Source organism: Peromyscus maniculatus, chromosome X, assembly GCF_049852395.1.
Source record: "Peromyscus maniculatus bairdii isolate BWxNUB_F1_BW_parent chromosome X, HU_Pman_BW_mat_3.1, whole genome shotgun sequence".
NCBI classification, from domain to species: Eukaryota; Metazoa; Chordata; class Mammalia; order Rodentia; family Cricetidae; genus Peromyscus; species Peromyscus maniculatus.
This window is the reverse complement of record NC_134875.1, coordinates 84,407,399-84,425,750: the sequence shown is the minus strand read 5'-3', so window position 1 is coordinate 84,425,750 and position 18,352 is coordinate 84,407,399. Positions and strand designations below refer to the sequence as shown.

General features: G+C 49.8%; 1 protein-coding gene across 2 annotated transcripts; it reads left to right on the top strand.

The window, feature by feature from the left end:
* Positions 1-1,287: 1,287 nt before the first annotated feature.
* Gjb1 (gap junction protein beta 1) lies at positions 1,288-9,432 on the top strand. 2 transcript variants are annotated; one of them, XM_006981130.4, is made up of 2 exons: positions 1,288-1,417; positions 7,920-9,432. In XM_006981130.4, the coding sequence occupies exon 2, from the start codon at positions 7,936-7,938 to the stop codon at positions 8,785-8,787; it is 852 nt and encodes a 283-aa protein (XP_006981192.1). In that variant the 5' UTR covers positions 1,288-1,417; positions 7,920-7,935; the 3' UTR covers positions 8,788-9,432. The 2 variants fall into 2 exon arrangements, with proteins under 2 accessions (XP_006981192.1, XP_006981193.1); XM_006981131.4 differs by lacking the exon at positions 1,288-1,417 and adding an exon at positions 7,473-7,579.
* Positions 9,433-18,352: the final 8,920 nt, after the last annotated feature.

Sequence of the window (18,352 nt, the reverse complement as noted above, 5' to 3'; positions counted from 1 at the left end):
CACATCCTCACCAGCATGAGCTGTCACTTGTGTTTTTGTCTTAGTCATTCTGACAGGTGTGTTTCTCTGTGTAGCCTTGGCTGTCCTGGATGGAGCTCACTCTGTAGACCAGGCTGCCTGCCTCTGCCTGCCTCTGCCTCCCAAATGCTAGGACTAAAGGTGTGTGCCATCACATCCAGCCCTATATTTGTTTCTTCTTCTCTTCCCCTTTGAACTCTCTCTCACTGTCAGACTCAGAACCATGTTGCCAGAATACACAAAGCAATCATTTTGGTCTTGGCCATGTAGCCTCAAGAGATTATTAAATTCCGTTAGCTTGTTCTTTGATGTACCAAGTGTTGGACATTCAACCCAAGGCTAAGTACTGTACACTGGGCCACACCTCCAGCCCAATAAATGCTCTAAGAGTCAGCAAGTTCTCTCTTCCTCTGCCCCGTGACCACAGCATGTAGCCTTTGCTGGCTTCCCCATGGGTATCCAGTAAAGACTTAGCTGCTGACATTTCTGGCATAACTCAGATCTGGCTGAGGGAAGCTGAGGCCCTGGCTTGATTTCCAGCAGTGAGCTCAATCAGAAGGCAGGAAATTGTCTCTTCACTTGTTTCCTCAGTGGTCCAGGTTGCAGAAGAAGCAGGATCCTCAGGTGAGCCTTCAGCGTAGAGACCTCAAAACAAAATGGATCCTTTGGTTAATGGTTGTCACTCTCTGTTTACCTAAATGATTGCCAAGAGTCCCTGCTTGCAGATGGCACACTTTGAGGATCAACTGCCTTGGCCCCAAGAGTAGAAGACAATTTCTGAATAGGTTTTATGGTTTGGGGATGCAACTGGAAATACTGCAGCCTGTCTTCAGCTATTAAATACATGGACAGTGAGCAAGTGATGCCCTGGTCTTGCTATATAGGGAGAGAGTGAGGCCATCCTCCATTCTGACCTCAGGTGATTTGTCTTCTCAATTATCCATAGTTGTAGAGACTGGGATCTAGAAGAGACAGCATCCAGCACCGGAGCCCTCTCTGCTGCTTATCCACACAGTATGTCTACTGAAGGCCAAGAGTTGGGCACAGCTGAAAGGTATAAAGCAGTCAAGCTCAGTTCAGTACCTCAAATAGAGCCCAACATGGCATTTTGGTGGCAATGATGCTTCTCTTCCTCTGGAACAGGACATGAAATCTAGGTCCAAATCCATTGAGAGCTCAGGGATCAATCTTGTTTAATGATTGTGTGTGGGACAGGGGTGGGGCTGGTTAATGTTTCTCTGCTTCCTCTTGGGCTATGGGCCATGTCAAGCTCCGGTCCCTGGCTTGTTGTCCCTCCCCTGGGCTGGGCTTTAACAGTACCTAGTGGCATTGAGCAGACACGCCTGCATACATTCCCTGGGAAAAGGCAGCTGCAACCAGGTGTGATAGTGCCAGGGAGGTGAGGAGTGTGGGGGCTGAGGGAGGGGGACCACGGTGTGCTGATATGGTGCTGGGGTAGAAATGCTGGCTGGGAAGAGGCCTGGGTCTTGACTTCTCCTAACTTCAGCCACTCGGGGCCTTTCTGTGCTCTCCTCTGAGCTGGGATGACGTCCTCCCGCTAGGTGCCCAGCCTGCTTAGACGCTCTCTTGAGCCTCCAGCTCTTACCTTCTTTCCAGGCTCCATGTCCCTTCTCTTCTCACTCATTTTCCTCAGCCAAAGATTCTGCTCATGCCCACAGGGTTAGATTCCCGGGAAGACAGACTTGAAGAACTGGAAACATAAGGTGGCCAAGTTTGCCTTTCTGAGACATTTTCTGGCATGCAGGGTTCCCTGGGACTGTCAGACAATGCCACATGCTGCTGCTTTTCTTGACTATAAGGTAAAGCAGGCATGTATCTGCCACGGGCCTGCCAACAGAGCCTAGGATGTGGGAGTATGCCTTTCCATTTGCTTGAGGGGGGCAGGCAAGCACAAGCTGAACCTGATGGTAACTAATGGCTCGACAATAGACTGGAAGGGTGGCTCCCAGCTGTTCAAAAGTCATTCCAGCTGTCAGGAATGGCATATCAGAATCCAAGGACTTAGAAAGTGAGATGGGGGGGAAATAGAATATATGCAAAAGTTTTGTTTTGTTTTTTGAGACAGGGTCTCACTACGTAGCCTTAGCTGGCTTTGAAGTTGCTATATAAACCAGTCTGGGCTCAACTCACAGATCCTCCTGACTCTGTCTCCTGAGTGAGTACTAGGATGAAAAGAGTTTACCAACTAGCCCAGCCACAAGAGAAGTTTTAATAGGCAGAAGCCATTGGTAAGAGATCCAGGCTAGGAAGAGGGGCCAATACGCTTTGCAATCTGACTTTCACTACTTGTCTACCACCTGTGTCACAAGTCACAGCATTTGCCAGGCAGGGTGACATATGTCTATAATCCCAGGACTCTGAAGGCTTGAGGCATGAAGATTGGGAGTTCCAGATTAATCTGGCTACATGCGCTAATTGGGGTTGTTCGGAGGATGAGAGAGTTCATGAACACGCAAGTCCTAATACACAGGATGCATTCTGTAAATCGTGGCTGCACACAATGAGCCCAAATAACACCGGCAAGTGAAGTGGATGATGGAGGAGCAAGGAGCAATAACCCAATCAGTGACAAGAGAAGGAATGTCAGCCGAGGCTTTCTGAAAAGGCTGCAGCAGGGAGGGGGAGAGAGAGAAGTGAATTACTAGACCGGTCATGGTGAGCAAGCCTGGCCACAATAGATGGATGCCAGGGTGGAGCCCAAGTCAGTACCTGAGATTCTATAGAACCACAGGGTGGAGGCGTTAAGATAGCAGGGAAAGGGAAGGAGCCAGGTGAGATTGGCTTCAACCACACCAACCTGACGAAAGCACCCCAAAATTCAGAAGGAAGTCTCCCAGAAAGCCCCATGTCCCTTCCTGACCATGGGTGGGCTGGGAGATAGGAATGGAGCATAGAGACGGAGCATAGGGTTTGGGTTATTTTTTTTTCTTTTTATTGTTTACTTGTTTTTGAAACAGGGTCTTGTGTAGCCCAGGCTGGCCTCAGACTTACTATGTAGCTGAGGATGACCTTGAACACCTGATCCTTCTTACTTCCACCTCCAGAGAGCTGGGAACAAATACATGTACTACCATTTCTGGGGATCGAACCCAGGGCTTCATGCTGACTATGCAAGCACTCTACGAAGCCTGGTGTCTGGGCCTGAGTGTAACCTCATCCAGCCCCACCAGAGTCATGTTGCCCAAACCCACAAAACACAAGGATTCACACGCAGTTGGAAGGAATGACAGAGTAGGAAGGAGACTGAAGTAATTTTTTTTTTTTTTTGATTTTTCGAGACAGGGTTTCTCTGTGTACTTTTGGTGCCTGTCATGGATCTCGCTCTGTAGCCCAGGCTGGCCTCGAACTCACAGAGATCCGCCTGCCTCTGCCTCCCGAGTGCTGGGATTAAAGGCATGCGCCGCCGCCTGGCCGAGATTGAAGTAATTAATAATGTACCGTGTATGCGCACACATGCCAGCATGCACACGAGTACAGCGTTGGGGGTTGTGTGCCCTGTCTCGTAATAAACATTCCTTGAGAAGAGGGACCCTCAGGAGCAGTGTCCTGCTCAAAGGCTTTGGGGTCAGAGGAAAATCAATTTGGAATTTGATTCCACTAGTTGGCAGCAGACCAATTAATTGCCAGTGAACCTCTCTCTCTTTCTCTGAGCCTCAACTTTCTGGTCTGAAAATTGGGGATAACGCTACAGAATGTTCCATGAGCTCCTGCTTTTGTACTATGCTCAAGTGCTGGGCAAACCTGAATCCAAAGCCTGACAAGGCCTCAGAAACCCTGTCTAATCAAACACAGAGCAGAACATGCCTGGTGCAACTCCAACCATATCAATAGCTGGACTTTAACCTAAAGTCAGGAAAACAGTTTGGATTTCAAAATCAGGTCACTCCCCTGGATGTTTTTAGAATGCACCCTTGAGGTACTGAGGTTGACATAAACAAAGCAAAAGTTGAAATCCCAGTGCCCACACGAGGGTTCTTAGAGGTCCTAAAGGGAGCTACTGGCTGTGTCCCAGGCAACTCAAGAAAGTAAGAGGCAGAGAATTTCTCAGAAGGACCTAGAAACTTGAGGTTGGTCAGGAGGTGTATGGGGCACCTCTGAGGGGAAAAGAGAGAGAGAGAACACCTAAGTTTGCTTTGGAGTTCATGGGAACAGCCTGAGAAAATGGAAATGGGCCAAATCAGGAGGCCAGAGAAACCCTGGGAAGGAAAGAGAGGAAGGGAGCATCGAACCTCCTCAACCTTGAACAAATGTGGAAAGATAAGCGGTAACTCTGTAAGATGCCTTAGAATTTATGGAGAGGAAAAAAAGTAAAACTTCAAAATTAAAAAAAAAAAAGAATTTAGGGACAGAAAGAATGTGAGTTCTCACGTCAGCCTTACCTCTCTCAAAGTCTAATGCCCTCCCTCCCAAAGCTGTTCCTTAACTTTTTTCTTTTATATATTGTTAGCCTATTTACATGTGAATTTACGTGTGTATGGGTGTCGGTGTGGGTGCGTTAGTGTCACGGCACACGTGGAAGTCAGAAGACAACTTTCAGGAGTTGGTACTTTCCTCGGGTCATCAGGCTTGCGTGACAAATGCTTTGACCTGCTGAGTCATCTCAAAGGCCCCCCAAGATTGTTCTGAGGCTCACAGGAAAGAGTACATGTTCAAGGGCTTGGCACATGTTTAATATATCCTTGGCAAATGCTTATTCTTTTTTTTTCTTTTGGTTTTTCGAGACAGGGTTTCTCTGCGTAGCTTTGCGCCTTTCCTGGAACTCACTTGGTAGCCCAGGCTGGCCTCGGACTCACAGAGATCCGCCTGGCTCTGCCTCCCGAGTGCTGGGATTAAAGGCGTGCGCCACCACCGCCCGGCTGACAAATGCTTATTCTTGCAGGAGTTGGGTTTTGGGTTATTATTATTATTATTATTACATTTAGGTGTGCGCAAGTCAGAGGACAACTTGCAGAGGTCACTTCTCTCCTTTCACCATGTGGATTCTGGTATCAGACTCAGGGCATCAGGCTTGGCAGCAAGCACCCTTGCCCACTGAGCCTTCTTGCCGGCCCATGTTACTCCTCACGTCCAGGGCTGTGAACAAGCCCTTTACCATTGCCCCAAATACCCCCTGTCTAGTCTGTAAAGCCCAAAACATCTCATTGGCAAAACATTTTCCTCCCTCCATCCTTCCTTTCCTTCTTTTTTTTTTTTGGGGGGGGGTGATGGTTGAAACAGGGTCTCTCTATGTAGCCCTAGCTGTCCTGGAACTTACTGCAGACGAGGCAGACCTCTAATTCATTAGAGACCTTGCCTGTCTCTGCTTCCTGAGTGCTGGGCATAGAGGTGTGCACCACCACAACCCACTCTTTTTTGATTTGTTTTGTTTTGTTTTTGTTTGTGAGACAGGGGAGGTCTCACTTTGTAGCCCTTGCTCACCTAGAACTCACTATGTAAACCAGGTTGGCCTTGAACTCAAAGCAATTTGCCTGTCTTTACCTCCCCGAGTGCTGAGATTAAAGATGTGTGTCACCATGCCTGACAGGACCTAAAAAAAAAAAAAAAAACTAAATGAAGAAACATCATGTAGAGAAGTTAACTAATGTCCCGTAGACTTCTTCCTCTACTGCTGCTTTATTATTGTGACTGGACCTCACTAAGTTGCACTTAAAAGGGTCTAGAACTCTTTTTTGTTTATTTTTATAAGTGTGTGTGTGTGTGTGTGTGTGTGTGCGCGCGCGCGTGCACGCGCTTGAACTCACAACTGTAGCTCAGGCTGGCCTTGACCTCTTGATCCTCCACTTTCAAAGTGCTGAGATTACAGGTGTGCATCATCATGCCTGGCCTTGGGCTAAAGCTTCTGAGCTCAAGTGAGCCCTCCTCCCTAACCCATCACGCCCTAGATAGCCCGAAGACAGGTGTGGACCACCTGCCCCAGTTTCCTGTTTCTTTTCTCTCACTCCCAACATTTCCAGTAACTATTTCCCTGCCTCTTCCCTCCATAAGCCAGAGAGCCACCCAGAAGTGATCACAAGGCTTCTCCCTGCACCCGCCACCCCTATTGTGGCAGTGCCTTGGGTAAGGCAGAAAATGCACTGCATTTGGCTGCATTTCTATAGGTGCAGGCCTGAGGCGCTCTCAGCCAGCTCCCTGCTTCTAGCACAATCTCCTTTCAACGTCAATGGCAGAAGTGGTGGGAGGTGGGGAGAGGCCTTCTTTGTCTGCCTAAGGGAAAGAGGAGAATTTCCTCCCTGGAGTCATTGGCATGCTCATAAGCAGGAGGTTACAATACGCACTTGACTTTGGGGCCAGGGCAGCAGCTGAGTTGTCTGTTCTATGTCAGACGCTCTAGGTCAACCACATAGTACTGGAGAGAAAAAGGAGAGATCGTGGGCTTGGCAGACCATTTGGCGGCCCAAGGCAGTATTGTTTCCTCTTCCAGAGACAGCTCTTAACCCCTTGCTAGCCACTTGAGAAACTGGAGCAGGTATCTCCATTGACTCCCACTGCCACCCCGGGCATGGGCACCATTAACAGATGAGTAAGCAGGCTCATCCAAAGTCAGTAAATAGCCCAAGGTCACTTTGGGTGAAGAATCAGGACACAAACAGAAGCTACATGACCCTTGCATAATCCACAGTGTAACCTGCTGCTTGCCTGGTGGCTTTATCATTTTTTTTCTCTTGGCTTGTTCTTACCAGGTGCCCACCCGCCCACCCCCTGGAGAGGGTCCCTTTCCTGCAGTTTAAGGAGACACAGTCACATTTTGCTGGACAGCTTCCTTGGTTTTTGTGTCTTTCAAGGTGACAGCAAATTAGCCTTCTTTTCTTTCCTTTTTTTAATGGCTAGCTTTTTCTTTGGCTGACACCGTCTGCAAAAGTGCAAGGAATCTGCTGCCCTCAGACCCTAGTCGTCTGCCCCAGAGTCTTTTGTACTTCATCTTTTTGGCTGTGTGACTTTGAGTGGATAGCAGGATTGTTAAATGGGTCAAAAGAAAGAGTGTGTGGGGGAAATGATTAGTACACTTCTGGATTGATAAACGCGATGCCCTGAGTTTCCACCCTTCTAGCTCATCCATACCCGGAAGGGGACCTAAGCCTAGGAAGACTCCTGCTTACTCTGTTTCTGGTAGAAATATGGAGGAGGCCCTTAGTCCAGAGGCTCCTGGCTCCCTGGGGTCCTGGCTTACATGCACCTGTCTGTGTTCTGTCTCCCTCCCCCAGAGCCATTATTCTGGTGGGACCATGGGGCGGGTGCGGCGATGGACCGGGCGGGCACAGAACAGGTGGGTGCAGGCTGGGTGTCCGGCGCTGGGACACAAGTGCTCTGTGTGTAGGGTGGGCGGAAGTCAGGGCGTTTGATCTGAATTCTAAAGGGTGTTGTTCAGCGCCCCACAAAGGTCCCATTGTACAGACACTGGGTATAAAGCAGCATATGACTCTCCAGCACCGGGAGGCGATGAATTGGGACGCAGGCGCGACCACAGGGACCACTCCCCCTACACAGACATGAGACCATAGGGGAGCTGTCTGGGTGGCCTCAAGGATAGGCGCTCCCCGAGGTAACCGGGCTCTCTGGGTTCGCCATAAGTCAGGTGCAAAGGAGCTGGGGGAGGGGAGCCAGAAGAGCTGGCTAATAGCAGAACAAGATAGGCCTGGTCAAGAGAGGGACTCGAGAGGAAAGAATGCTGGATGTATGTGAAGAAGGGGATGGGACTCAGAGAGGTCAGGTCAAGCGAATGAGGAGGCAAGGCTGGGGCCAAGAGGGATTGATGAGGAAAGCTATGACTATCCTTGCTTTCCGGCTCTTGGAAGAGATGGGGGCAGGGGAAGGCAGTGTTCCTATGCCCAGCTTCCTGCCCTAACCTTCTGACAGCTTGCTTCCTGCCTCTTGTTTCACAGGTGTGAATGAGGCAGGATGAACTGGACAGGTTTGTACACCTTGCTCAGTGGCGTGAATCGGCACTCGACCGCCATTGGCCGAGTATGGCTGTCCGTCATCTTCATCTTCAGAATCATGGTGCTGGTGGTGGCTGCAGAAAGTGTGTGGGGTGATGAGAAGTCTTCTTTCATCTGCAACACCCTCCAGCCTGGCTGCAACAGCGTCTGCTATGACCAGTTTTTCCCCATCTCCCACGTGCGCCTGTGGTCCCTGCAGCTTATCTTGGTTTCCACCCCAGCTCTCCTCGTCGCGATGCACGTGGCTCACCAACAGCACATAGAAAAGAAAATGCTACGGCTCGAGGGCCACACGGACCCCCTCCACCTGGAAGAAGTGAAGAGGCACAAGGTGCACATCTCAGGGACACTGTGGTGGACCTATGTCATCAGCGTGGTCTTCCGGCTGCTGTTCGAGGCAGTCTTCATGTATGTCTTCTATCTACTCTACCCCGGGTACGCCATGGTGCGGCTGGTCAAGTGCGAGGCCTACCCCTGCCCCAACACAGTGGACTGCTTCGTGTCCCGCCCCACCGAGAAAACCGTCTTCACTGTCTTTATGCTCGCCGCCTCCGGCATCTGCATTATCCTCAACGTGGCGGAGGTGGTGTACCTCATCATCCGGGCCTGTGCCCGCCGTGCTCAGCGCCGCTCCAATCCGCCCTCCCGCAAGGGTTCGGGCTTCGGCCACCGCCTCTCACCTGAATACAAGCAGAATGAGATCAACAAGCTGCTGAGCGAGCAGGATGGCTCTCTGAAAGACATACTGCGCCGCAGCCCTGGCACCGGGGCCGGGCTAGCTGAGAAGAGCGACCGATGCTCAGCCTGCTGAGGCCATGTACCAGGCGACCTCCCGTCCCACCCCTCCCTCACCCAGCCCAGGCCTGCCCCTCCTTCTCCGATGCCTGTGAGCAGGCCTCTGCCTGCTAGGGATTACTCCATCAAAACCTCCCTCCCCTCACTACGCCCCTTCCTCAGAGAGCCTTCTGTCTAAGAACTCTCCGGCTGGGGAGTGGGGAGCCACCTCTGCACCAGGGCTCAAGGTTACTGAGAGGGTGGGCAGCTCTTTCTGCCTGCACCCCTTCCTCTCCCCTCTCCCTCTCCCGGAGACGAGAGATGAGATGCTGTGTCGGTGTTTCCAATTATGAAACTAATCTTAACCCCCATGCTGTCAGGTACCCCACTTCGGGAGTCACATCAGTGGGGAGGGATGCGGGCAAGCGGAGTGGAGGAGGGGCTCTGCCTCGTGGGTGGAGACCGGAGGGGAGCGAGCGCAGGAAAAGGAAAAACCAGGGCTTGCCTTGCTGCTGGCTGCCACGAGGAAAAGGAGGCTATGTCTAGGGTGAGGGAGTTGTGGAGGGAGACGCAGGCAGATGCATTGGAGTGGGGGTTGGTCAGGGCTGCCCCCAGTCCCCAGTCCCCAGGGCCTCTCTGTCGGCAAATGTTACACATTAAACAGGATTTTACAGTAAATGAAGAGGTGGTTTGAGTGTTGGCTGAAGTTCTTTCTCCTGCACCCTCCTTTCCGACCTCCCCCTGGATAAGCTGGCCTTGGTTGGCATTTTGCTGATGAAGAGAGGAAAAGGGCAGAAGGAAGGGTGTCTTGAAGCTGCAGCTAGGAGCCACCCTCGGGGGGAGCCGGCTTCTTCTGCCTCCTCTTCTTCTGGCTTGTTTGTTGGCTTGCTTGTTTCTTCTTCATTGTTTAGGGTCTATTGCTATCTAATTCGCATACCTCCTTTCTTTTGTTTGAAGAATAAATGGCAGCCTCTTCTAGAGAGACAGGAAATGCTACAGAAACGGCTCAGGTGAGAGAGAGAGAGGGAGGGGGAGGGAGAAAAAGAGAGAGAGAGAGAGTGTGTGCGGCATACGTTCCCTGGCTACCTCAGCCAGGCCTTCCTTCCCCTGTACTTCTGAAAGGGCTGTCCCCTTCCACCCTGTACGTTCAGCATCTGGCACCCTGCAAACCCTCGACCCCTCTCGCCTCTGGATATGGCTCCTGATTTCCTCCATCTCCCCAGTGGCCCTCCCTTGTTACTCTCTGAATCCGTGCCCCACCCCCAGGACTCCCTCCGAGGTCAGGTGCGTCCAGCAGAAGTTTCCTTGCCAGGACCCCTGTCAACTACTGAAGGAAACGTCCCCAGACTTTGCATTTGACAAAGCAGAGTTCAAATCCTGGCTGTGTCACTCATTTGCAAGGTGTACCCTTTCCCAGGCCTGTTCCCCTGTGTGCAAACAAGCGCTGGCCCCCACCTCGCCCAGCTCCCTCCCACATGCGGCTGGGTTTCAAAAGGACCCCTCCCCACCCTCACAGGGCTTTCCCCCACTGCCACTGCCCACACAAAGGGTGCCTCGGGGTCCCAGCTCCCCCCCCCCAGCAAGTTTTCCTCCTCAGTCTTCCCACCTCTGAGCTGGACAGAGTACTGGCCGCTCCCTCTCAGAGTAACATGGAGGAAATAACACCAGAAATGAAGAAAATCAGGTGTGACCTCATCAGAATCGTCTGCCCTCTGGAAATCAATTTTCCCTTTCTAAGAGAAAGCATAAAATACAAAAATAGGAAACAAGTGGGGGACTTGTCTTTAATCCCAGCACTCAGGAGGTGGAGGCAGGGGGATTACAGCAAATTAGAGGCCAGCCTAAGGTATATAGTGCCAAGTCAGCTTGGGCTACAGTGTAAGGCCCTGGCTCATAGCAACAGCAAAAGCACTCCTTTCCTGTGAGAAATTTCCTTTCTCCTTCCAAACTGACATCACATTCTATCAGAAGAGGTCCTTATGTGACTGGCACATGGGCTGCAAAAGGCCTTCGCCTATGGAAATCCATCCCCTTTTCCCACTATACAACAAGCCTAGACCATCTCCTCTTTGTCCCAAAGACCTCTGAGAAAGATTGTCTTTTTCAAACTTCCATCCTGGGGGCTGGAGATGTAGTTCAGTCAGTAGAGTGAATTCCTAATAGGCCCCGGGTTCCATCCCAACACCACAATTAATTAATTCTAGTCCTCGAGGGAGTCTCATACTCTCGTCCAAGTGAGAAATGATAAACTGATCATCAGGTCAGAAATGCACTACCAAGCCCTGTGTAGAGGCGCACGCCTTTAATCCCAGCTCTTGAGAAGCAGACACAGGTGGATCTCTGTGAGTTCCAGGCCAGCCTGGGCTATAGAGAGAGTTTCAGGACAGCCAGGGCTAGCTAGAGAGCGCCTGTCCAAAAAGAAAAGGAAGAAAAAGAAGATTCCAATTCTAGATCGAGGCTTCCTCTGCAAGGTAAAGGTGGGGACGGCAAAGCAATTGGCGTTAGGGGCCAGAGAGAGGACAGGACACATGATTCTTGTGTCCTGCTAACCAGGTGGAAACAGGCTGAAGGAATCTTGACGGGAGCTCCATGGAGGCCAAGTCTCAAAGAGGCAGTGGGAAAGACTGGGCCAGGACTGATGTTCTCATTTGAGAGAAACACACTGAGGGCTTAGGATGGACCATAGTGCACGATGTGCTGAGCAAGCTGGGTAATGAAGAGGTATTAGAGTTAGGAGACCTGGCTTTCCACTGGTGGCCTTGACCCCTCCACATTCGTAGGTCTCAGTATTTGTGCCTGCAGTATCGGGGGCATAATAACTGCTCTGTCTTTCACGGGGTCTTTTTTTTTTTGAGAATTAAACAAATTGTGTTGAAAGACTGATTATAAATATAAAGGTAATGAGGGGGCTGGAGAGATGACTCAGAGGTTAAGAGCATTGGCTGCTCTTCCAGAGGACCCGGGTTCAATTCCCAGCAACCACATGGTAGCTCACAGCTGTCTGTAACTCCAGTTCCAGGGGATTTGATGCCCTCACACAGACATACATGCAGACAAAACCTCAATGCTCATAAAATAAAAATGAAATAGGCAATTTCAAAGAAATTTTTAAAAAAATATAAAGGTAATGAGTTAGGAGTGGTTAGGCACACACCTATAATCTCAGATCTTAGGAGGAGACAGAAATTCAAGCCTTAGCTAAACAGGGAGTTTTGAGGCCAGCTTGGGCTGTATGAGACTTGGGCTGTCAGAAAAAAATCAATAAGAAAGTTAAAAGAAATCAAATTATAAATGTAAGATAGTTTCAAGGGCACCTAGATAGAGGGTTTAAAGCGTATTAGAACTCTCCAGGAACCAGGAAGGAGCAAATTCAGTTCAGCTGGGTTGAATCTTATGTACAGAACTTGACTCTTTAGCCAGGGGGTGGTGATGCACACCTTTAATCCCAGCTCTGGGGAGACAAAGAGGGCAGATCTCTGTGAGTTCAAGGCCAGCCTGGTCTACAGAGTGAATTCCAGGACAGCCAGGACTACAGAGAGATGCTGTCAAAGAAGGAGGAAGAGGAAGAAGAAGAAAGAAGTCGACGGGACAAGGCCAGGTTTGGCAAACATCTATAATTCCAGCACTCTGGAGGCTGAGGAAGGAGGAGTGAGACCTCAAAACTGAGCTAGTTATCAAGGACCCTGTCTGAAAACCAAAACAAAATCTTGGCAAAAATAAGGCTTCTCCAGGGAGTAGGCAGCAGTCCAAACAACAAAGTCCAGAGATGTTGCAAACTTGGTCATGACCCATTGAAGGGTCAATATTCAAGGGCTCTGACCTGGGGACAGGAAAGGCCAAGGCGCAGAAGGTTGTGGCGCACTCCCTATCTGCTGTTTGTTGGGTGGCAGGGATCTGGGATCTTTCAGAGGCGTCTGTGTGCAGAGGTGCCAGCAGCTGCAGGGAAAAGACAGCGTCAATTCCTGGATGGAGCCTAGCTGAACTACGGAGAGTAGTCAAAGCAGCAGCTAACTGAGTTGAGATTGCAGAGCAAGCTGCAGTATCCATAGAGAATTGGCATGGCAACGGCAAACTGCCTCAGATGCTCAATCAGATAGCCTGGGCGCTCACAGTGGGGGCTGGAGGGGGAGGCTCACTTAATTTACCGATTCCGCAATATTTAAATGGCAGATCTGACCTGTAGTATACAGGGGCTACACAATTCTACTGATCTGGACTTCCTTTGATTCCCAGGCTAGGCTAGGCTGAACCCAAAAGGGCAAGCGAAGAAAGGATTGGGGCATTGAAGTGAGGGAGAATAAAGCGGGAGGCAGACATCTGAAAGGCGTGGTGTCTTCAGAGTTAGATAAACAATCTGTCATGGAGGATTCAAGAAACGGAACGGCTACAACAGAGATGGGAAAGACAGGCTCTGGCCAGATTGTGACAGGCCTTGTGTGTCTCTTTAAGGGGTTAAGAATATCTTTTAGAGAGGATGGCATGGTGGTGCACCCCTTTAATCCCAGCACTGGGGAGATAGAAGCATGTGGTCTCTGTGAGTTCAAGGCCAGCCTGGCCTACTAATGAGTCCCAGGACAGCCAGGGCTATGTGAAGAGACCCTGTCTGAAAACAAAAACAAAAACAATATCTATAAGAGAGCAGGAGGGGGCTGGAGAGATGGCTCAGTGGTTAAGGGCACTGGCTGCTCTTCCAGAGGTCCCAGGTTCAATTCCCAGCATCCTCATGGCAGCTCACACCTGTCTGTAACACCAGTTCCAGGGGACCTGACACCCTCACACAGACATACATGTGGGTGAAACACAAACGCACAGAAAATAAAAAGAGAGAGCAGGAGAGGTGGCTCAGTGGTTAAGAGCACTTGTTTTTGCAGAGGACCTGGGTTCAATTCCCAGCACCCATGTGGCAGCTCAGAAGTGTCCATAACTCCATCGAATTCAAAGAGATCCAAGGCCCTCTTCTGATTTCCATGGGCACCAGGAACACATGTGGTACACAGACATACACTCGAGCCAAACACATAAGACAAAGTTTTCGACAAACACCGTAGGAATATCTACAAGAGCTGGGCATGTTGGTACATGCCTGTGCTATCATGTTAGTACATGTCTGTACTATCATGCCTCGTCTACAAATTAAGTTTGAGGCTGGCATAGGCTTTCTGATACTCTGTCTCAAAAAGGAAAGGAAGAGAAAAAGAAAGAGGCCAGGTGAGATGGCTCAGCAGGTAAAGGTGCCTGAAGGTGCCCACCGCCAAGCCTGACGGCAAGAGTTTGACCCCAGGGACCTACGTGGTAAAGGAAGAGAAGCAAGGCCTCGGAGTCCTCCTCTGACCTCCATCCTCATGTTGTCACATGTGTGCTCACCCACACATAGATGCGCGCGCGCGTGCGCGCACGCACACACACACACACACACACACACACACACACACACAGCACACAAAATAAATACATATTTTAGAAAGAAAGACCATCTGTAAGTAGTCGGGGAGTGAAACCTCAGACTGAGAGTTGGAGGCCAGCCTGATCTACTGAGTAAGTTTTAGGACAGCTATGGCTACATGGAGAAACCCTGTCTCAAAAAATCCCCCCCCCAAAAAAGGGCGGTGGTGGCACACACCTTTAATCCCAACACTCGGGAGGCAGAGCCAGGCAGATCTCTGTGAGTTCGAGGCCAGCCTGGGCTACAAAGTGAGATCTAGGACAGGCTCCAAAGCTACACAGAGAAACCCTGTCTCGGAAACAAAAAGAAAGAAAGAAAAAGGGAAAAAATCTTTCTTTTTAATTTATGTGTATGAGTGTTTTACCTGCACGTATATACACCACATTTGTCCTTGGTGCCAGAGGCCAGAAGAGGGCCTCAGACATTGTGACCTGCTGTCTCTCCAGCTCTCCCAACGCTGCTTTAATCTGAACTTACTTTATTGTATGTGCATGAATGTTTTGTTTACATGTATATATGTGCACCACGTGTGTGCTTGGTGTCCAAGGAGTTCAGAAAATGCCATTGGATCCCCTGAAACTGGAGGCACGGATGGCAATAGGCCACCATGTTGGGTGCTGGGAATTGAAACCAGTTCTCTGCAAGAGCAACAGGTAAGTGGCATCTCGTCAGCCCCATGCTTTCCCTTTTTCCTTTTCTTTCTTAAAACATGCTTTCTTGACTGTTGACTTGTCGCGGGCAGTCTCCATGATTATTTGCATGCGTATGTATTGGTGCATATGATCACATTAGTGTGTATATGGGAGGATGAATGGGGTGTTATAATTCTTTTTTAATTAATTATTTAACTTGTTTTATATTTTAACTTAGTTTAGTGTTTTGTTTTGTTTTTAGGTTTTTCAAGACAAAGTTTCTCTGTATAACAGCCCTGGCTGTCCTGGAACTCTCTCTGTAGACCAGGCTGGCCTTGAACTCACAGAGATCTGCCTGCCCCAGCCTCACAAGTGCTGAGATTAAAGGTTTGCACCACCACTGCCCAGCATTAGTTTAATTTTTTGAGACAAGGTCTTACTATGTTGCCCTGGTTGGTCTGGAACTCTCTGTGTAGAGCAGGCAGGTGTCAAACAATTTGTTTTTGAAAAGCAGGGTTCTCATGCACCCCAGGCTGACCTCAAACTCCCCATGTAGTCAAAGATGGCCTCCAACTTCTCTTCTGCCAGTTTTGCCCCTTGAATGACAGGATTACAGGCCTGTACTACCATACCCACTTTTATGTGGTACTGGAGATCAAAGCCAGGGTTTCACGCCACGGAGTGACAAGACTTTTCCCAGGGTGTGGTGGTTTTAATAGAATGGGCCTCGGGGCGGCGGTATTTCATGCCTTCAGTCCCAGCACTTGGGAGGCAGAGGCAGGTGGATCTCTGAGTTTGAGATCCTGTCTCAGAGGGGGTTGCATAGGCCCATATATTTGAATGCTTGAGCCCAGGGAGTGGAACTGTTTGAGTTTAGAAGGGCTTGTTGGAGGAAATGTGTCATTGAGGGTGCACCTGCTTTGAGTTCTCAAAATTCCATGCCAAGCCTAGTCAGTCTCTGTCTCCCTGTCTCTGTCTCTCTCTGTCTTTGTCTCCCTATCTCTGTCTCTGTCTCCCTGTCTCTGTCTCTCTCTGTCTCCCTGTCTCTGTCTCTCTCTGTCTCTGTCTCCCTGTCTCCCTGTCTCTGTCTCTCTCTGTCTCCCTGTCTCTCTGTCTCTGTCTCCCTGTCTCTGTCTCTCTCTGTCTCCCTGTCTGTCTCTCTCTGTCTCCCTGTCTCTGTCTCTCTCTGTCTCTGTCTCTCTCTGTCTCTGTCTCTCTCTGTCTCCCTGTCTCTGTCTCTCTCTGTCTCTGTCTCCCTGTCTCCCTGTCTTTGTCTCTCTCTGTCTCCCTGTCTCTCTGTCTCTGTCTCCCTGTCTCTGTCTCTCTCTGTCTCCCTGTCTCTGTCTCTCTCTGTCTCTGTCTCCCTGTCTCTGTCTCTCTCTGTCTCCCTATCTCCCTGTCTCTGTCTCTCTCTGTCTCCCTGTCTCTGTCTCTCTCTGTCTCTGTCTCTCTCTGTCTCCCTGTCTCTGTCTCTCTCTGTCTCTGTCTCCCTGTCTCTGTCTCTCTCTGTCTCCCTGTCTCTGTCTCTCTCTGTCTCTGTCTCCCTGTCTCCCTGTCTTTGTCTCTCTCTGTCTCCCTGTCTCTCTGTCTCTGTCTCCCTGTCTCTGTCTCCCTGTCTCTGTCTCTCTCTGTCTCTGTCTCTCTCTGTCTCCCTGTCTCTCTGTTTCTGTCTCTGTCTCCCTGTCTCTGTCTCCCTGTCTCTGTCTCTCTCTGTCTCCCTGTCTCCCTGTCTCCGTCTCCCTGTTTCCCTGTCTCTGTCTTATAAAACAAGATAAGATCATGCAGTTTGCAGCATATTTGCTATTAAATTAAGTACTAATGTACATAATCTCATCGTATCATCATCAGTACTAGCTAAATAGCTAGCTAGTACTATCCCAATACTTGTACATAAGGAAATGGTGGCTCAAAACGGTTAAGAAATATTTCCAAAGGTTGCACAGTTTGAGCTGGGCATGGTGGTGCACCCTTTAATCCCAGTACTAGGGAAAGAGGGGTAGATAAATCTCTGTGAATCCAAAGACAGCCTGGTCTACCTACCAAGTTCCAGCCAGGGCTTGGTGAGCCTTTGTTAGGGGAAAAAAAAAACAATGAAAAGGTTGTATAGTTCGTGACTACAGAACTAGAATTGAACCCCAGGCAGCCTGGTGCGGGGTTGCTTGTCTATAACCCTAGCACTCAGGAGGCTAAGGACAAGGGTGGGTTTTGTTTTGGGGGTTTTGTTTGTTTGCTTGTTTCTTTTTTGATTTTTCAAGGCAGGGTTTCTCTGTGTAACCCTGGCCATCATGGAACTCTCTCTGTAGACCAGGCTGGCCTCGAACTCACAGAGTTCCACCTGCCTCTGCCTCCTGAGTGCTGGGATTAAAGGCTTGAGCCACCACTGCCAGCAGGACAGTTTAAAGCCAGCCTGAGCTAGAGCGAGACACTGTTTCAAAACAATAATGACCAAAAAACCCTAGGTCTATCCCAATCCCGAAGTGGTACTATTTCCTTTCTATAAATCTTTTTTCAGGAAGAGAGGTGCTGCTGACGATGGACCCCAGGGCCTCATACATACTGGATGGACGGATGCTTAGCCCTGAGTAAGTACCCTTTGGCACCATTTGCTCCCCCCCAAAGGCGTGCTTGAGGAGGCACCACACTGTGTGGTGGGGAGCACGAAGAGCTCCCTATTAAAATATCCCTAGGCACTAACCTGCTGGAAGACGAAATGTGCGTTTGATTCCCCCAGCTCAAGAGAGAAATGGTGAAAATCGAAACAAACAAACAAAAAAAACGCCACCCTGCACCCCGAGACTGGGGGGGGGGGGATGCAGGGAAGAGGCCATGCTGGGAAGTTCTGCCCAAAGTGGGTTGCAGACATTGTCGATCTCAAGTGAGGTAGTCAGGGATGCAGGGAAGGTGGGGAGAGGCCTTTATTCAAAATCACAACCTCCAAATGTCTAAATTAAGGTAAGCGGTTTCCATTTCTTTTCTTTTTTGTATGTGGATGGGTGTTTGGCCTGCATGTAGACACACCACTTCCGTGCCTAGTAACCACACAGGCCAGAAGAGGGCCCCAGATTCCCTGGAACTGGAGTCTACAGGTGGTTGTCGGCTGGGAATTGAAGCCCTGGTCCTCAAAAAAAAAAAAAAAAAGAAAGAAAGAAAGAAAGAAAAAGAGCAGCCAGTGCTCTTAACCCCCGAGGCATCTCTCAAGATAATCTTTTGAAATTCCTCCTTTCTCTCCTCAACCCAGCAGTGACCTTTTCCATCCCTTTGGCTTTTCTGCCCCAGCCACCCCATGCTGGGGAAGGGACCTAAACCTTACTCATGCTAATCAAGCACTCTGCCTCCAGCCTCCCTCTGTCTTTTCCTGACTCCTCATTGGCCTCCCTTCAAGAGACAGAGCCTTTCATTCCTCCCAGATCCCTAGACTGATTAGTTCAGAAAGACTGGCCTAGGCAAACTCACTAAGACTCTGTGTCAACATAAAGGTTAAAAGGGGCAGGGGCGGGCGGCCGGGCGGGCGGGAGCTAATGTCGCTA

What these genes read in the sequence shown, in the direction of transcription:
- Gjb1 (XM_006981130.4), top strand. Translation starts at nt 7,936, where the DNA reads ATGAACTGGACAGGTTTGTACACCTTGCTCAGTGGCGTGAATCGGCAC.